General features: G+C 45.1%; 1 protein-coding gene across 6 annotated transcripts in view; it reads right to left on the reverse strand.

Moving 5' to 3' along the window:
* Positions 1-20,023, reverse strand: part of APBB2 (amyloid beta precursor protein binding family B member 2) — a 281,249-nt gene that overhangs the window by 23,570 nt on the left and 237,656 nt on the right. For 2 of the 6 annotated variants that reach the window (XM_036279992.1, XM_036279983.1), the window contains exon 11: positions 612-617. The exons of 3 other annotated variants lie outside the window; for them this stretch is intronic. In XM_036279992.1, coding sequence (XP_036135885.1) covers positions 612-617 — 6 coding nt within the window. Of the gene's footprint in view, positions 1-611; positions 618-13,660; positions 13,762-20,023 lie in introns of those variants that run through there. One more of the 6 variants, XM_036280019.1, reaches the window with a different exon arrangement.

Consider the following 20,023-nt stretch of genomic DNA (forward strand, 5'->3'; position numbering starts at 1 on the left):
GTGGAGCGCCCCCGCGCAGCCAGAGCCCCGGGAACACACACCCTGCCTTTCACACCAGCTTGTCCTTCCCATACTTTGCTCTTCTAGACGTGGGAAAGGAGGGGAGGAATGCCATGTTTTGGCATATAACAGAGATGGAAATTGGGCTAGTCCTTCTTGGCTATTAGTCTAGAGCCAACCCTTACCAATAAAACCCTAGAGAATACATAATATAAGCAAGTCCTAATATTAATTCTTCAAGAAGCATGAAAAGCCTCCTTACACAACACGGCACATGACCTAAATCTTTCTATCGCATTTACTCCCTAGCGTGCTGACGAGACTCTTCTCAGCCGCTAGTGAGAGTGACCACGTCCCTTATTCAGCTGCCCATCACCTTCCCCAAACAGGGTCAAACACAACAGAGGATTAGGGACCCAGATGCAATTCCACACCCTGTTTTAAAAGTAGGACACACAACAATGATGACGATGCACGGTTAAACGAAACGGAGTTCTGCCTCTCAAAGACAATGGCGCTGGGGCGATGGCACATGGCATGAAGAGAGCGAAAGGGCGATGCCAGACACTTAGGACACCAGGAAGGGGGAGAAGTGAAAATCGGAGGGTTACCTCTCTCTGAATCCGGGAAGGCATGAGGGAACAGAGCAGAAAACAACACGTTAGCATTCACACAGCATCCGATAAATAAAACAATCCTGTCGACAGCAGCTCTGAGCACTGACATCCCATTGTATTCCCCAACTTTGCTTCAATGAATAACCTTTTGGTGCTTATTTTAGCTGAACTCTTGGACAGACGTGTGTATTTTGAGCCATGTTATGAAGAAGCCAAGAGATGCCAGCTGAGTTTACAGGCAACATATCAGCTGGGCGAGGCAATCAAGCTTAAAATATCACAGTCAAACACAGGAAATTGTTTGCAGTAAACACTGGCAGGGCACGTAGGTCCTTTTCCAGCTCCACCTACTCCCAGTAAAAAGCATATGGGAACAGTGACATGGAAACAGCCTTACCTGTTTTACTAACACTCCTGACATCCTATGAACAGAGCTACAACATCATAATCCAGGTGCTTTCACTGAAGTGCATCATGAGAGGGCTACAGAACGGGGGAGCAGAGACAGGGCAGAGGGCAGAGGGCAGAGGTGGGAAGTGGGAGGGCCAGTGAATGAGCGCTTACAGGGTGAGAAACAGATGTGCCAGGGAAGGGAGGAGTGGAAAGTGGAAAGATGCTGAGAGCAATTTGGGGTCTGGGGCCAAACACTTTCAGTTCCATCCCCAGATCTGCCCTGAGCCACGAGGGTCACACTAATGAAGTCTCTTAACCTCCTGACCAGGGTGCTCACCAGCCCCCTCTGGCCTTGTCACAGCCCAGTGAAAGAGTATGAGAGCAGAGCCCCAAGTCAGTCACATGCATACATTACACACAAAGCAACTGGATGGCAGAGGCGAGGCAAGGGAGCAACCTGCTTTCTCAGGTGCCCTGTGGCAGGCTCATGGAGCAGCCAGCAGGACCCTGTCGAAGGGGAAGCTACAACCATGGTGTGAAACAGCAAGCTCGCCCGACAGTGAGCCAGTCTTCAAGTGGAAAGGCAGAGCTGTACATGCTGAGGGAGCATGACCACAGCACATTACTAAGCGAGGGAAACCAAACAGGCTAACAATCCAAGTCGCAGATATCTGGTCTTATATGAAAAGCAACAAAGTTCGAGTGAGTACTATAAAGTATGCATAGTAATAAGTCTGGATTAACACAACACCCAGACTGTCCATTGTTATCTGGAGCGGGGACCACGGAGGATTTTATTTAAGTATTTGTTTGAATAGTACATAATGAGCACATGTGACATCTGTGATACACACAGGTAAATATCTACCTCAGTATTTGAAAGAAACCACTGTGCTGTATATACCCCAAGGCACAGGTAATATATAAGATTAAATAGTCACACTCCCAACAACTACCCTTTATTGAGCTCTGGCTCTGTGTTGTCCTAACAGCTATCTGAAAAGGTCAATATTATTGTTCTCACTGATAGAGACGAGACAAGTTCAGAGAGGTTGAGGAACTTGATGAAGGTCACACAGCTATTACGTGGTGAAGTCAGGGTCTGATGGTGGCTCTGCAGGACTCTAATTCTAGTCTTCTAGAATTTACCTATGATGATACCCCATTCTTCTTCACAGTCCCGCAGAACCATTTTGTGGTTTGTTCCCCAAATGACCCAGAAGGTTGCTAGACACAAGTGTTCGAAATAGGGGCAAAGACTTTAGCAAAGAACCTGGGGTTTTAGATAAGTGGGGAGCCTCCCTTTCTTTCCTTGGCCTGTGAATTTTTGAAGAGGAGAAGGTGGTTGAAAATTCCCAAGAGAGGCCCTTTAGGCTGAGTAAGTAGACAGAGCTGTGTTCAAATCCTGCTGGTAGCCACGTTCCTCTAGGTATGTTACTTACCTTCCCACTTTCCTGGGCTCCTGTGTGCTGGGCATGTTGTTAGATGGCGTGGCCCCTGGAACCTGGTTCCTCATCAGAGAAAAGGGATAAGGACACCTGGCTCAGGGCAATCATGGAATTAAATTAAATTAAATTAAATGAGGTGGTGTGTGTAAAGGAGCCCCCAGCATGTAACAAAGTGCAAAAATGGCATCATTACAGTTATTACCACTCAGTCACCCAGTGGTTTCATGTCTCAGCAAGGCTGTGCTGGGCAGCAGTTGAGATGAAATGTCTCCCATGGAAGGCAGGTCAACTGGGGAAGGATTTGTGGCCCTCTCCTCAGATTTGCTGGGTACCACTGACCACAGGATAAGGGGAGGTCACCTCCCGCTCACGTCCCTCTGCCTTAGACCCACTATCAAAATTAGTCTTTGGAGGCAATTCAGACTATCAGCAAAGGATCCAAAGACCTGGATTCAAGTCTTCTGTTGAGTGAACATTAGTCACTTACCCTCTCTATCTTGGGTTTCTCACCTCAGATTGGACGACCCAGGAATTGCATGGTGCTCAGATTTTTATCAGTAACAGATCTGTTAAGTGCTTTGCCTCTTACTACAAAGAAGTAGCAGATACCTTTCTCTGACTAGATTCTGATATATACCAAATGTTTTTAATTTTTTATTCTGAATGAAAAGCTTATGCCTAGTGCATGGCAAAAACACTAGGCCAATAACCTTAAATCTAGAGACCTGAGAATACAGTGTGTGTGTGTGTAATTATTATTGGAGCCCTGGCTATTTTAAGTCAGACCATTACTAGCGATTCACTTAAGAAAATAACATCGATATGTAGCTGCTGTGTTTATTCCCGTAGGGCCGAACGCAGAAAAACGACACTGCAAACTTTTAACAAGGTTAATTCCTTTGGGGTTAATAGACACTGCTTGATTGAAGTGTCGAAGTGAAAACCAGCCGTAAACAGGGACTTTAGGATGATCTCTGAAAGGTCATTTAAAAATACAAAAAGTCACAGTGGCAGCTGCTCTACCGATTTGACACCTTATAAATTTGCTGGGAAAAAAACATCAGCCCAAAACCTGGGCTTCTGTCTGAGACGCACCATTCCAGAAGACTAAATTTAGCCAGGCACAAGCTCACTCCCTTCTCACTGTACAAAATAGCAGTGGGAAAAATTAAACCCCAGGACTAATGCCACACCAGGCACATACCCTGGCTGCCTGATCAGCATGCCCTCCATGGCTGAATGTGGGAGTAACTGGCATTGTTTTCATTAAAATAAGCCTGAACTAACAGAACTACTTGGCATGTGTAACTGGGCATCCAAATGAATAGGAAATTCCTCCAAATAAATAGCACACCAGGAAGACAATGTCTGTTCCGGCTGTTTGGACGAGGACGCGTTTCCTAAGGCCCGGCACAGCCACCTACTTGTTATGCAGCACACAACCGGCTACTTTTCGCAAACTGAGCGCAGTGAGCAGGCTGCCAGTGTCCTCCTCGCTCCATTTTTGCAGAACTCCCTGCTTCGGGCTATTCTGATGCTTGTCTTTCATCACTGGGGGTCTTTTGAGCACCAGCACAGGCTGGCATCCTCCACATGACAACAAAGTAAAAACTATAACACTTGATGTCACAAAAACTCCCACGCCAACTCCTGAATCGAACAGCTTATTTCTTCCCCAGGTTCAAGTGTTGTTTTTTGTCCCTGGCATTGACTAGCTGTTTGCCCCTGGCCTCTGTGTTCCTCAGTTTCCGCATCTGTAAAATGGGAGTAATGGTGGTACTCATGTCCTAGGAGTGCTGTCAGGATTACGTTTTAATCCACGCAAGGCTCTCACAGGCTGGCGGCGTGCAGCGTTCACTTGACGTATGTGCTACGCAGTGTGGTAACCAACGGGGCTGAGAGGGGGAGGTGTGCCAGGAGGAAGGTTCCTAACCTGTTTCAGATCATGGACTCTTTTGGAATCTGATGAAAACACTCCAGAAACAAATGTGCACAGACCTACAATTTTATGTACAATCTTAGGTGGGAGGCGGCAAAGATTCAATAATCCCTGAAATTTATTCCCACACCCCTTTAGCATCCACGCCCTGCAGGGGAAAGTCCCCTGACCTGAACTGAATTCTGATTTTATGCAAATTTACCATCTGGTGTCTAGTGAGTTTCAGAAAATTCAGCTCAGGGAAAAGGTTCTGTCCTTCCCAGGATCCCACGGCTGCAACAGAAACACCCCTCTCTGCCCAAGTCTGCCCTCTACTTTGCAAAGCAAGTTCCCTCCTCACCTGCCTGCTCCTGCCCCCATCACGATGCGGCCTGTACCTGGAAGGAGAGTTACAGTTTCAGCAGACTAAGTGTGAAGCTGAGGGCCTAATGTAGTGTAAGGCTATTGAAATTCACGGCACATCCTTCTAAACAAAGGACTTTCTCATGCCACTGGAGAGAAGACACAATAGTTAGCGGTCAGCTTACTAATGAAAGAAAAAAGGATTTTGAGAGCAAACAGGAAGTATTTTTAAAAATCCATCTTTCAAGAGAGCACAAATGTGTTGTATTACAGTAAAAAACAAAACACCTCGCTTCTCTGAATATCTGAGCAAAAGAATACATGCATGGCATATTTAATCTTCAAGTGAGAAACAAATCATGCCATGTAACGATTTCACGGTGTAGAGTTTAGGGCATAATCAAAGGATAAAAAATCATGTAAATCATACCTGAATTGCAAAACCATGGGCTGGATTCCTTCCTGAAAGTTGAGATGGTAAAACAAAAACAAAAACTACTTGATACCCAGGAGGCTCCTATCTGACAAGGTACAGGAACGTGTGACTATTTAAAGACTGATACAGAGAGGGACAATGACAGCTCTCCATGCTGGGAAAGTGGTTTCCATGCAAGAAGTGCCATGAGGGCACAGACCACAGGCAAGGTACAAACAAGACTCCTGGTTAAAACCATGGTGAGCCTGTGGACGAATTCTCTTCAACTCCATGCACCCGGGCACATGGAGGGCCTCTTGTGGGCAAGACACATTCTTAAACCAGTTTCTATATTTTCAAGAGGATCTAGGGGCTATCACAATATGGCCAATTCCACTTCTTTGTGCAGATAGAAGGCATACTAGAGTAGATGACACAAAAAGCCAAGATATTTGACCTTTATTAAATTTTGTAAACTTCCATCTACATAAAATTATTCCTGATGTTAGATAGGACAAGGGTCTCAAGGTCTGGGCGATTCTTACTAAATGCTATTCTTGCTAAATGCTAAAATATAGCAAAGTATTTTGCAAATGCAGCTGCAACCACATGAACTTGACCTGAACTGCAACCAGAACTGCAACTGGATAAGTGTTGCCAATTGCAAAGAAGAAATCAACATGCAATGAACCAAATAGTGTACATAAGCAATGGTTAAGCCTCCCTTGTGTGTGTGTGTGGGGGGACTTTGGACATGAACCCTGTCTCCTATATATGTTGCAAGTAAATAAAACTACCTAACAATCACACAACCACGTCTAGTTCTGGAATAGAACACCCCAAGCACCTAAACTCTTGAGTTTGGTAACAACAATACTGTGTAAACTCAGTAATTCCTAAACAAAAATAGATAAACACTAGGATGACTGATTGCTAATAACAACGTAACAATAGCAGCTCCCATTTATTGCTGCCAGCCAGTTTCGGGTTTTGGTGTACGTTATATGGCCAAGCCACACAATAACCATGCAGAGGAAGCATTTCACAACGCTCATTTTCCAAACAAGGAATCTAAGGTTCAGGGAATTTAAGGTAATTTGCTCCAACCCCCCCAGTCAGAAAGTGGTGGATCCACAGTGGAACACAGGTCTGCCTGGCCAGTCTCTTCTCCTTTGTTCTGTTTCCGGGGGCATCTTGCACCTAAGCCTGCCTCCCTCCCAATTAATGGTCTCCTCAGAACCCCACCTTTTGGTGACAGGAGGTGGCCTCAGCTCTCTGCTCATGACTCTGTCCCTACTGGATTTTTGGCTCCACCACTGCTGGACCTGGTGACAATCCTTAGTGTTGTGTCTGGTCCGAACAACTTTCCCAGGCAAAGGCTGAGGATTTCATCCTTTACACAGCAGCCTCTTACCCTGTTGCTCCCCTGCTTCCAATCCCCTTCACACACTCCATCTACCTGTCTGACGTCACTTCCGGCCTCTCCCAGGCCCGCTGGGCTCCAGCCACACTCGGACCCTTCTGTTGTCCAACTTGTACACAGGCCTGTTTCTGCCTTAAAGCCTTTGCACTCTCTGTTTCTGCTGCCTGGATCACTTATTCCCTTGTGTCTTCCGTGGAGGGCCCTTCCTTATGGCCATCGCCTCCGAAAGAACCCTCTGGGCCACCCAGTCACCGCCCGCACCCCCAGCCATCCCTGCTTGTTGGTTCGTCTGTCCTTCCTTCTTCCTGTGAACCCTGAAAAAGAAGACTCCTACTAAGAAGGGCTGTGGTGGCTAACTGGGCTCAGATTAAAAAACAAAAGCAGAGCGCAGCAGCCATTTCTGCCCAGGGGCCTCTCATGGAAACCGCACTTCAGGGAGAGGTCTGCGCCGAGTTCCTGCGTCTGTAGCAGCCCCGAGGGAGGAGATCCTGGAATCCTATTTCAGCCAACAGGACTAAAGCTTTCCCCATCCAATCGGAGTGTGCAGCACGCACCAATCAGAGCAGTCCCGTTCTGACCAATCAGGAAAGTGCCTTTTAGACAAATCAAACTGTGAGGACTTGCAGTCCTCATCTGCAATGAGGACAGACCAATCAGGCACCAGGGTCAGGGGCTCTGTTTATGTAAGCCAGCTCCCTTCTGGCTTGGGGAGTGCTCTTTCCCACTGAGGCCTGCCTCTCCCTGGCTGAGCTGAGACACGAGGATGTCTCACCTGAGTGGAGGGAGCACAGCAGCACAGGCCAGGGCAGACCAAGGCACAGCAGAGCAGAGCTGTCCAGCAGGAGAGGGGCCCAGCCCCAGGGCTGCCTCACAGCTGTGCTGCATCACAGTTGAGCTGTCTCTCACTGAAGAAAGTTTCTTTCTTCACTGCACCCCAAATCTGGGATTTCTGTTGGCACTGAATTGGTGTCAACGATCACTGATGTTCATGATGTCCACAAAAAAGAAAAGTCCATGAGAGCAGGAACCTTGGTGCCTTGTTCAATCACCACTACCTGGCACATAGTAGGTAAGCAATAAATATTTTTGAATGACTGAATAAATAACTATATAACTCTAGAAACTAAGGGCTCTACCCCTCATACCTGAACAGGTTGGTAAGAACCTAAGGGAATGAAGCCGTGAATAAAAGGGAGTGGGCTGGATTTTTTTCCTCTTGCTACTATTTATCACAGACATCACTTTAAAAGTGACTTTAGTTCATATTCCGTTTTCAATTCCTTTGAAACAATGTTAATAAAGCATATATTTCATGTGAATGTGCAGGAGGCAAGTTCTGAAAAGATTATTAATCTCCCGTGGCTCTGTCTGGACGCAAAGCAAATCTAGACGCGGATCATCCCCGGCAGAGGCAGCAATCTTGTTTGCAGAGCCCCTAACTGATTCCTTCTTCGGAACATTTGTCTGCATGAAAAACGGCTCTTCTGCTTCCAGAGAAATCAGTACATAAATTTCCCTTGTATACTGATTTCTATCAAGATTTACCGACTCCCCAGATAATTTTCTTAATAACTGTACTCAAAGACAAATAAACCTGTGTGTACCATTTAAGGAAAAGAACCCAGACAATGCCTTCTCATACACGCCGAGGCAGAGAGGTAGTACGAGTTACCCTACAAGGCAGCACAGAGCATCCCCCCAGCCCCCGGAGGTACTAAGTTACCTGAGCAGGAGTTAGCTTCTTGATACAGGTTGAAAGAATACACTTCTCCTACTCAGTAAGGCTATTTTTTATATGCAGCTAGTGTCCTTGTTTCAGCATCTTTTTCTTTTCCATCAAATCTGATAATATTAAAGAAACAAAAACCACGATCCCATCATGTTAGCATCCTGATTTTACTGAGTTTACCTTCTTCCTCTTACTGTCCATATCTGTTCACATTTGACAAATAAACATACCACCTTGACAAAGCTCAGGTGTGGGCTTGGGATGTCTGAGTAATGGTTTGCCACAGAAGAACCCCAAGCAGCTCAATCCTCTCCAGGAATTCCCTCTGGAGTCTGGTTTTCAGAACACCGCAAAGCTGGCCGAAAGTGACCCAACCTTTTCCCAAGGGACAAGGTCCCTATATCAGCTGTCACTGTGGGTTCCATTCAGGTCCTTTAAATCAGGGGTTGCAAACTATGGCCCCAGATCACAATCCATCTTCCCCTCTGTCTATTTTTTTTTTTATAAATACAGTGTCACCGGAACACAGCCACACCCATTCACTCACTATCGTCTGTGGCTGCTTTTGTGCTACAATAACAGAGTTGAGTAGTTGGAACAGAGAAGATTCAGCGCCAAAGCCCAAAATATTTGAAATCTGGGCTTGTACCCTGCTTAGATGACAACCCGACTGAGGCGTACAACAGACAATGTGGACAAAAACTGAGATTAGGACCAGCGAAATAATTTGTGGAGCAAAATGAAAATGCAAGGCCCGGCGGGGAAAAACTGTTAAGGGTTCCAAGATGCTAACAGCAGAGCATCAGGACACGTGTGTATTACACCTGTGCGACTAGCTGAGCTGCTAGAACAATCCTTGTTATAGTCGACAAACTCCAGGGCCAGCTAGAAACTATTCTACCCAGATGCAGGAATTCCGAGCTCCCTTCCCATCTGTGTCTTCTTTAGAACCAAAAACCTTCCGCTCAACGGAAGTTTTACATGGACACCCAACACGAAAACCAGATTCATACGGAGCTCTGCCCCGGTGCCTTTATTTCAAGAAGGTCACTAGCAGGCGGATTCTTCTTAGAATGCTTAGAGGTGGCAGGGGAGAAAAATAAAAAAAACCAAACACACTAGACCCCTTGAAAACAGCATTTTCATGTAACCCAGCAAACAGATGCATGCTTTGACATGACAGAATCAGGCCACATCGGCCCCACTTGTCAACTGTGTTCTCTGAGCTGATTTTCCTCTACCATAATTATTTCAACTGTCATAATTTATTCATCCCCAGAAAAGCTCACATGTTCTAGGATAACTAGACTAGGCTTCCAGATCAGGAGGGCTGGCAGCCCCACCCACTTCTGCCCTTCTCATCTACCTAAGGAGTGTTTTCTGCGCATACACACACACACACACACATATATATATATAACCCCCCCCCAAAACCAAACTTCCCTGACCTTTGTAATCTTCCAAAAGAACAAATCTGATGATAGACGGAAGTCACCAAAAATCCTATCGGAAACCAAATATTTCATTTCTCTACTTTATAGATATAAGGTAATGGCTTTTCTAGCTCACAAAGTGCTCAGTGAATTTCGGCAAAGTTACTAAGGAATTTTACTCTTTCTGATTTGAAATACACACGGAACAAGTTTTATTTATAATAGAATATCAGTTATTGGAACCACGTAAGATGTTGCATGTGAAATAAATAACTTCAAATGCAACTGTCAATGTGGTTTCTCATAAAACTAGGAGCAAAGGTAGAATTATTCCGTATGGATAAAAGCTTAAACCTATCTTCTTTCTTACTTTGATCCTTTAGTTTTATGACAGAACAAAGGAAATGCTCAAAGGTCAAATAATCAGTTGAGAAAGACAAGGCACCGAAGGGTGAAAATGTCTTAGGAAAACGGCCGACTGTGCAGCCTCCCCTGGATATGTCTGCTCATCACACGGAGAAATAAAACAAAACTGAGTAAAGGCCTTGATACAACATAAATTGAAAGTGAGTTGCTCCATTGTGTAATTGTCCTTATATAATCGTAATTTTAATTAACATGCATCTCTAACAGAAATGAACAATAAATCTAAAATTCCAGGTATGGTCCTAGATTATTCATCTTCCTGCATCTTCTCCACTCAACCCTGCTATTCAATGTCCACAACCTGTTCCTCTTCACCCCCTCTGCCACAACTTGGATCTTTCCTGGACCAGGACTTGCTAACTGGTCTCCCAGCGTCCACCTCTGCCCTAGACATCCATTCCCCCTAACAGCATTCACTGAGATCTTTTTAATGAAATAAATCAGATCACGACACTCCCCTGGTTACCACTCTTCAAAGTCTTCTCATGGCATTAACAAGAAAACGCAAACCTTCAACCACAGACAAAAAGTAGGATCTTGCCCCCACCTGCCTCTCCTACCCTGGAGCCACTGGTTTCCTTCCTCCTGGTTCTAATCACACGGCCTCCTTTCAGATCCTGGAACAGGCTAAGTGCTCCTCTTTCTCAGGCCTTCCTACTTGCTCCCGACATGCCTGGCTTCTTCTCAACCTCCAAGCTCAGCTCAAGTGTCACCTCCTAGGGATGGACCCCCCCTTGGTACCCCCATACCCACCGAGTTACTCTCTGTTGCACTGTGTTGATTGTCTTCATGGCACGTATCCTAATCTATATCATCTTGCCTTTGAATTGTTTCTCTGGCTTATCTCCTGCCTCTTGGAATCTTGCCTGTTTCATTCCCTCATGTACCTCACCAGATGCCTGATGTATAGATATTTCATATGTGAACAGCAAATTAATCTACAGATTATAAAGATTAAATACATGTGATGGTCATAGTTAAACCCTAAAAATAGAAAATAGAATATTTTATCTATATTCATTCTTCTGCCCATTCAACAATTCAATTATTTATGGGGAGCATCCTACGCCAGGTAGTATGTTAGGACCAGAGAAGTCCAAAGGTCTAAAAATTTCTCAAAAATGCTATATTCAAAAGTGTTCAAAAATAGGCACATAGAAGAAAAAAAAACAACACATCACACTATTTAGTATGTTTTTATGTGACCCTAAGGGATTTGTTGAAAAGCCTGAAAACACAGACTAGTAAAAAATTATGTCATCACCATACTCCTGAAATCCACAAAAAGTAGGGAGAGAGTAAACTGGGCCTTTCCACCTGTGTTCCAGGTTTCTAAACCTAGGAGTCACCTCTTCACATATGTAAAGCTTCGCTCAGTCAGTGGTTCAGAATGAAATTCATCTCCCTGAGGAGTTGTTCAAGATGAAAGCTACTGAGGTGAGACTAGGAGACTGCATGACTGACAGTTTTCTAAACAGACGGGAATGATCACATCCAAATATACAATGCCATGTTCAAACTCTTTTAGAACTCAGCTTCTGGCCCTCCTTGCAGTCCCAGACTCTTTTGAGAGGTATCCCTGATCAAGGTTAGCAGGTTGAAGACCACTCCAGTGCACAGTGACCCAGTGATCTGATTAATACCCTCAGAATGGAGGTGTCCTTGGCACACTTGTTTGCACCTACAGCTCTGGGCTCAGATGATCTCCAGGGCAGCAGCCAGCAGCAACATCCTCTTGGTTCCTTCACGTCATCCACACATTTCAGAGTACCTGAAATGGGCCCCATGCCAGCACTGTGTGAGCTCCAAGAAAGCAGGAAGGTACCTGTTGTATTTGCCATTTAATTATTATTGCCAAAGTTCAGCACATAATAGGTGTTTAATAAATACTCATTAAATAAAGTTATGCCCATTGTTCAAAAGGTAGAACCTGCTAGATGACTAAAGAACCCAAAAAAATACCAATTGTCAGAAAGGTGGGGTTCCTGACCAAACCAAAACATAGCCCAAGTCTTCACTGAGCTTCACACACCTTGCCCCTTCTTCAACAATAACAGCTGATACTTTGTGGACAGTCTTTCTCCCATTAAGCATTTTATTCACATTTCATTTTGGACAATACAGTCACAGTCTATACTTTAAAAAATAGACAACCTCAGACGAATGGGGGTAGGGGGGTGGGAAGGGTGCAAAGAGATAAACCAAAGAACTTATATGCATGTATGTACAACCAATCCACGGGGATATTAGGCTGGGGAAGGCAGGAGGAGTGGGAGCAGGAGGGAGGGAGATCAATGGGGAAAAAAGGGGGACATCTATAATACTTTCAACAATACAAGTATAGACAAAAAAAATTATAGACAAAATTGACAAATACAGATTTGGGGCTGTTTTTCTCACAGTGTGCTTTTAACTTCTTGGGAAAGACCTTGGGACATCTGAGACCTCCTTTTACAAAGCAGTAGCAAAGAGCTGAACTTTAGGGAGAAAGCTTATAAACTGCTTTTGTATCAGAGCAAGCCTGGAGAAGAGACTTACTGTTCAAAGGTCTAAGAAAACAAAAAAGAGAGCAATGTGAGGAAGGCAGCCAGAACCCCCTTTCATGATACAAGTCAAAGCCAGGCTGCAGTTGCAGTTAAAAAAAAAAAAAAAAAGATTAATGGATTGCCTCCTTCTCTGCCTTCTCCCACCCAGGGCAATAATGAAGATTCACAGCTAACACATTAATTAGGGAATCCATAGACATGCCTGGTTACATATTGGTACAGGAAACCGATAATAGATAGGAAAGGCACATATTCCCTGAGAATCCAATAAAGTGTTGTATGCAGTATTCAAATTACATTTTTTCTCTCTTTCTTTTTTTAAAGACTCCTTTTTCAATGCCAAGAGCAAGCGCATAAGTTGGCTTCTTTTCTACATTTTGGGAATTTGCTCATATGGAAGTCACACCAATACTATAAATCATATAATAAAAATTATTTGAAAACGTAGTCTTTCTACACCAACGCATATTGCTTTTAATCCAAAAACTGGACTACCCAGATCCTGCAATTATATCTCACTCCTAACAGACAAGAAGACATAAACGTGATTCCCCAGGGGGCATGTGAGATAAACACACTCATTTACTCAATCCTGTAACAGTGGCCACAACAGAAACGCCTCGTGCAGACCATCTGAACAGGCCACGATGGAAGGGCTTCCTGCCGCGCGGGTAAATTGGTATCAAAGACTCCTCCCCACCCCCATTTCACACGATCCTCACGCTCTCCAGGGAGGCAGAAAGACCCCTCCTCATCCCTCTCGGGCGCGGTGAACACACTCCTTCCTCCCTAAGCGCTGATTTCGGGGAAGGGAACGGGCAGCCTTTGTCCCGCGAGTCTCCCGGGCCGCCTCGCTGTCCCTGCGAGCGAGCTCGGGCTCCAACCCGGTTCGTTACCTCTGCTCGCACCTGCAGACAAAGGCGTTCCGCCCCCTCCCCAATTTCCTCACCTGGGTCTCCCCGGGCTGGGCGGGGATGCGGCCCCCGGCGCGGGGACGAGGACAGGGGTGCCGCCACCAGACAGCCCGGAGCCGTCGCTCACACCAGCAGCAGCGCGTCCCTTTAGTCTCAAGTTGAAGCGAGTGGCGTCCGCGCCTCTAGGCGTCCCGCCCGCCCGCGCTCCCGCCCGCTGCCGCCGCCGCCGCCACCCATTGGCTGCTGGAGAGACGCGTGGGACGCCGCCCCGCCCACTCCGCGCCCCGCCCCGCCAGGTGCCCCTGCCAGGTGCTCCCTGCTGCCAGGGGCTGCGCCCAGGGCGAGCAGAATAGTGGAAAAACCCCACCACCAGCACACCCCCATTCCACAACGAACATTTCCCTTTCGGGACTCCCAGGACTTGGGAAGTTCATTCTAATTCCACCGAATCTCTTTAGAAAAAAGTTTTCGTCTGGGGCCTGGATTTCTGGTTTCTAATACGACCATGCCTGATCAGTGCAGGGTGGTGGTGGAGGAGACAGGCAGGGGCGGTATGCAGCCCACAGCCAGAAAGCCCGGGCGATGCCACGCTAAAGCAGAGGCAAACGGTATGATCAATCAGGCAGCCAGTTTTTAATTGAGCCCAGAAGTATTTCTCAGATTCTCTGCCAAGTCACAGGAAGCTCTTAACAGTAAGTAGTTCACCCCTACACCCCTCTCTTAAGGCACCTTTTCTTTACTACTGACCTGAAGCCAAGATGACACTTGCATCCCAACACTGTCATCTCTAGCTGGGAAGTCATTTACATGGAAGCAAGAAAGTGCTAAGTGACAGCATTTTAAATAAGAGTGCTGGCCAGTCATTGGCCAACATAAAGTTTGAAAGGAAAATCCAAGGTCTCTGACTATATTCTGTGTGTGTACTGAAAGTATTTCTTTTAATTGTTTCTGGGCAAGAATAGTTATTTGATTGAGCAATTAACAAAGTGAAATAGGCAGGGGACATCAACCATGTTTTCTGCCATATTCTAAGTCCCATACATTCCTTTTATAGGGAAACAAATGGAAAATCGAGGGTGTATATAACTAGGAGGTCTTGTCTGGGTTTAGTAAAACACATCACAGGTATACTGGAAACTCTTTTTAATGTTCATATTTTAAAAGAGGATTAGACATCTATTTATTTGTTCAACACTAAGCTCTGTGATGACAATTTTATATTAGGCATTTCTGGTTAATGGTTGCCTTTCAAAGGGGAGCATGATTTAATTCATGGTGTAGCTGAATCTATGACCAGTAACACTGCAGTTATTTAGAAGAGTTGTTTACAGTGAACTGCTCTGGAAACCACAATTGTTTGGAACACAGCCCAAACTAGAAGTGGGGGTGGTAGGTTTGAGGCATGGGGCTCAGCAGTCAGAACAGACATCACCAAGTCTGGAGGCATGCACCGATTTCAGTGTTGCACCTGTCACCCTTCAGCGGCTGCCCTTCCTTACACAAAATTCTAGCTAGCTGGGTTGACTGGTTCTCTGCCTGCAGCAGAGTAGATGCAACAAATCAGATGGGGCTGCTGGGTGCCCACAGGTGGCGGCACAATGTGACAGCTGAGGGTCTGCTGGCAGGGCAGTCTGCTTGACAAGTCCTACCAACTGTACCTCTGACTGCTCTCTCAAATTTGTCCCCCTCCCCAGCTCCACTGCCGCCACCCTAGTTCTAGCTGCCATATTCGAGATGGTTGCAGTGATCTAACACTGGCTGGTCTCACAGCCACACGTGTCCCCTTAGAAAAACAAATCACAGATCTGAGCATCCATGCTCCTGCTTTAAAACTCTATAATGGTTTCTCACTGACTGGAGATAGAGTCCATAATCACTTTCAGGGTCTCTGAGGCACCTGGGGTCTGGTCCCTATTTTCTCTCTAGTCAATATTGTAACCACATTCCCTCCTCTGACTGTCTGCTCCAGCCTCATCTTCTCCAGTTTCTGGAACATGTCCCACTACTTTCCACTTCAAAGCCTCTCCACCAACTGTTCCCTCCTCCTGGAACACTCCGCACGGCACTGCTCCCCTGGCTAATCCCTCTTCCATCCTTCAGAGCTCAGTCCATTTCCTTGGGAAAATCATTATAACCGGCGGTACCACCCATCTCATCCCCCCATCCCCAGCATCCCAGATTTTCCTTCATAGGTCTTGTCCCCTTTAACTTTATGATGAGTTTTATAAAACTTACAGTAGTGTCTAGTTTTGTTTCTGTATAATAAGCAATTCAACCTTGACCAGAGAGAGGGCTGGTCTTTGCCTTCGGCTTCTGGGAGGTGATCTCTGAGACCATGGAATGTCACACCTGATACAAGTGTTTCTGTGTACCTGGGGGTCTTAGGTCTAACAGTGTGATCTGTGGTAGGGACTTTGGGTCATCTGGCATCAGTTTCACCTCTGGAGGGGCTAGAGACTGAGATCAGTCATGTTGCAGTCAACCCTACCTTTGTGATGGAGCCCTCATTAAAATTCTGGACATGAATGAGCTTCCCTGGTTGGCAATACTCCATGCATATTGTCACGCATCAATACTAGGTACGTTATGCTGCCCACAACTCCACGGGGAGAGGACAACTCTGGGTTTGGAAACTATGTCTGGAACTTTCCTGGGCTCTGCCCTATGTACCTCTTCCCTTGGCGATTTTAATCCCTATCCTTTAGCTGTAATAAACCAAATTGTGAGTAAAATAGTTTGAAAGAGTTCTGTGAGTCCTTCCAGTAAACTGTAGGACCTAATAGTGGTCTTGCAGACTTTTCCCCAGTCTATTTTCCGAGCAAACACATTTCCTGACCCACAGGAAGTGCTTAATATGTTTAATAATGATCAAATGTGATAATTTTTTTTCTCTAGGTACTTTAAAAATGTTCAAGAATAAATTTCTCTTTTGCAAACTCCTACCTTTGAGTCATGGTCCAGATCAAATATCACCTCTTCCAAGAAGCCTTTCCCTGAACCCAGGGTTTGTCACTTTTATTTTTTTTTAATCCTCATCTGAGGACATTTTTCCATTTTTTGTTCAGATAAAGTGGGAGGGAGAGAGAGAGAAACATCGACATGAAAGGGACACATTGAGTGGCTGCCACCCACACGACCAACCAGGGCTGGGGACAAACTGCAACGGAGGTACATGCCCTTACCGGGAACCAAACTCGGGTCTCTCTGGACCGTAGGCCAACGCTCTAACCGCTGAGCCAAACTGGCCAGGGTGGGTTTGTCACTTTTAGCTTTGTATTCTCTGGCCCACAGCTCTGTGTTCAAAGCAGTCAGTGGTATTGGAACATCTGTTTCTGTGAAGGCCCTTGTTAGCTGAACTCTGAATCCCAGCATTAGGTGTGGTGCTCACACAGAGCAAGGACACAAAAGGTGTGTGCAGAACAAAGACCATTTAAAAACTTTAACAAATTGGTTTTATAGAAGGATAGGTTCAGTTATCTGTCAAATTCTGGTACAGCTCATTCCCTAAAAAACAAGGTAGTTACTGTAGTAACTGAATGTGATAATGGTATTCTGCTCTATTATTTTCTTTTCCTCTTTCTAAAAATAAAAATATTCCCTAAAATTATTATCCACTTTAAAGGCCTGACATGCTTTAAATAAAAATATGGAAGTAGATCATCAAACTTTTAAAAATCATCTCACTCCCTAATTAGAATAAAATATTACAGTTTATTTATATAATACATTAAGAAAATAAAAAAACCCAACCACTAATCTTTCTTTCCTCCATACAAACCTAATTAAAAATTCAACCAGCATACCAATAATCTATGATGTCCTCATGTAGCACAGAAAAAAAAAATCAATTTTATTTCCTTCAGACCTGCATTTAAACTAGATAATAACTGCTATAATGTGTAACAGCCATAATCCCATTTCAATTTGTTTGATTAGATGAGTATAAACACTAAACAAGAAAGTCACAGGATTGTTGTAACAATGTTCACACTGTTAACTCATTATAGGACAAAGCATTTTAATGTGCTCCTAGAAAACATGCCGCCAGAAATATACATAAATATGAATTGAACTATCTGTAGATAGCACCCACAAATATCCTTATATTGTCTCACCCAAAGGTAAAAGCAGCTTTGAACTCAGAGGCCACTTGAAACTCTCCCTGAATTTAGGGTAAGAAAATCCCTGAATGATTCCTTAACTATTTGAGGTTGTATCTAAACATCCCTTTGTATCACCGCATAATCACTGAGGATTTCAAAGCAGCACCCGGATAAGTGGTTCTCACATTACAATGTGCATAATTATCATTACAGTGAAGATGCCAGGGCCTCACCCTTAGAGTATAACTCAATCAATAGGTTTTGAGTAACCCTCTGCTCTTTTCATATCAGCACCACCCCTTCTGACCCAAAGGATTCAGAGGCAGGTGGCCTGAGGCCTATACACTTAGAAGGGGCCCGGTACTCTGTGTAGATGAAGGAAGTCATGTGACACACATAAAGGCACTGGTCAGTACGATGCTGTATGTCCCTCTGTGTCCCCCACTAGACTCTGAGTTCCTTAAAACTCAACCACACTTTATTTGGGTTTGTATCTTTATGGACCAGCTCAGCTTAAAAATAAATTAATATTTACTAATAAATGTAGTAATAAATCAAGTTCATTTGTAGCAAAGTGGCATGCATCACACTCATTCATGGACATCAGGAGAATTCACCAGGGGTGCATTTCTGAGGGTAACACGTGATCCTAACAGGGTTATCAAGAGGGCAGGACCTTGACCTAGATCAATGTGCAAATGCATCCTCTGGGGATGTGCTAAAATGCTGACTCCTATTCACTCGGTCTGCGGTGGGGGCTGCATTCCTAAAAAGCTCTCGCAGGTGGTGCTGATGCTTTAGTCCAGAGACTGCACTTTGGGTGGAAAGCACCCAGATGCAAATTAGCCAAACAATGGACACAAAGACAAATAAATATACAGCCAAACATATTTCAAACTCAATGAACCAGGACAACAAAAGCCAGGGAGCTGTGGACCATGAGTAAAATTCTGAACTTATTTTAAAGGAGGGTGTGCCTGAGGGCTGCTCTTGGAGGAATCCACGCTGTACATTTGTAAAAGAACCCCCACCGCCCACGAACCTGACCAGGTACAGCAGGAACTTGGCTTGCACTCATAAGGATTCAACTTTATTCTAAAAGACCTCCAGGTTTTACCACAGTTTCCCTTCAACTCAGTTCTAACACAATATTTGGAAAAAAAAAATCTCCTGCCGAATGGTCCGGAGTCTTCCTGTTTTGCCTTATAAAACGCAAAGGCTGCCTGGCCAGCATGGCTCAGTGGTTGAGTGTCGTCCCACGACTGAGAGGTCCTGGTCTGATTCCCGGTCAGGGCACATGCCTGGGGTGCAGGCTCATCCCCAGTAAGGGGTGTGCAGGAGGCAGCAGATCAATGTTTCTCTCCCTTCCTCTGTCTCTAAAAATCAATAAAAATGTATTTAAAAAAACCAAAACGCAATGGCTTTTTATAATAAATGTGTACAACAGAAATCTTTGTAAGAGGAAGATAATTCCAAGCCCTAGGTAGGGGGCATAGCTTATTTTCTTTACGCAACATTAAGCAGACAGAGCCTCCCACCAGACCAAAGACAGTGGGCAATTCGCTGGAATTCCCTATAAAGAGATTTGACTTCCCTTCCTCCCCACACCTCACCCAAAAGTTCTCATGTTCCTAACTGATAGGTGGTGAGAGGTGAGCATATACCGTCACCTAAGATATGATTCAGAATCCTAACAGAACCAGCACAGCATCCAATTTTTAAAGGGCATCCGCTCAGCCATCTCCCAGGTCAGGGCCCTCTTGCGGTCTCTGGAAAGCAGAATTGCCGGGAGGTGGGGGACACTGCCAGCCCGAGGGCGACAGAGCCCAGCCGTCCTCATACCCCCCAGGAACAAAAACAAAGGGCCAGGAGAAATGCCTGCTGACCGGCAACTTCCATGACTAAAATTAGAGAAACTTCATGTTGGTGTTTCCGTCTTAAAAACTCCAGCTTAAACTGACACCGCATCCATGCCTGAGAAGGCGGGGCAGGGGCAGGAGAGGGAGGCTGATAGTGTGAAGCCAAGAGAAGCTTTTCGAAAAAAATATACTTTCCCTTACCTCTAGCCCACGGCTGATCTGGTGTCTGTCCCTATAGTTTTGTCTTTTCCCAGTTGTCATATAGATGGAGTCATACTGTATATAGCTTTGTGGACCCTGCATCTTTCACTTAGCATAACTGTTGAGTGTATTAGTAGTTCATTCCTTCTTATTGCTGAGAATATCATAGTATAGATGAAGCATATTTTGTTTACTCATCTACCAGTTGATGGATATTTATGTTGTTTCCAGTTTG

Source organism: Molossus molossus, unplaced genomic scaffold (assembly GCF_014108415.1).
Source record: "Molossus molossus isolate mMolMol1 unplaced genomic scaffold, mMolMol1.p scaffold_m16_p_1, whole genome shotgun sequence".
In the NCBI taxonomy this organism is placed as follows: domain Eukaryota; kingdom Metazoa; phylum Chordata; class Mammalia; order Chiroptera; family Molossidae; genus Molossus; species Molossus molossus.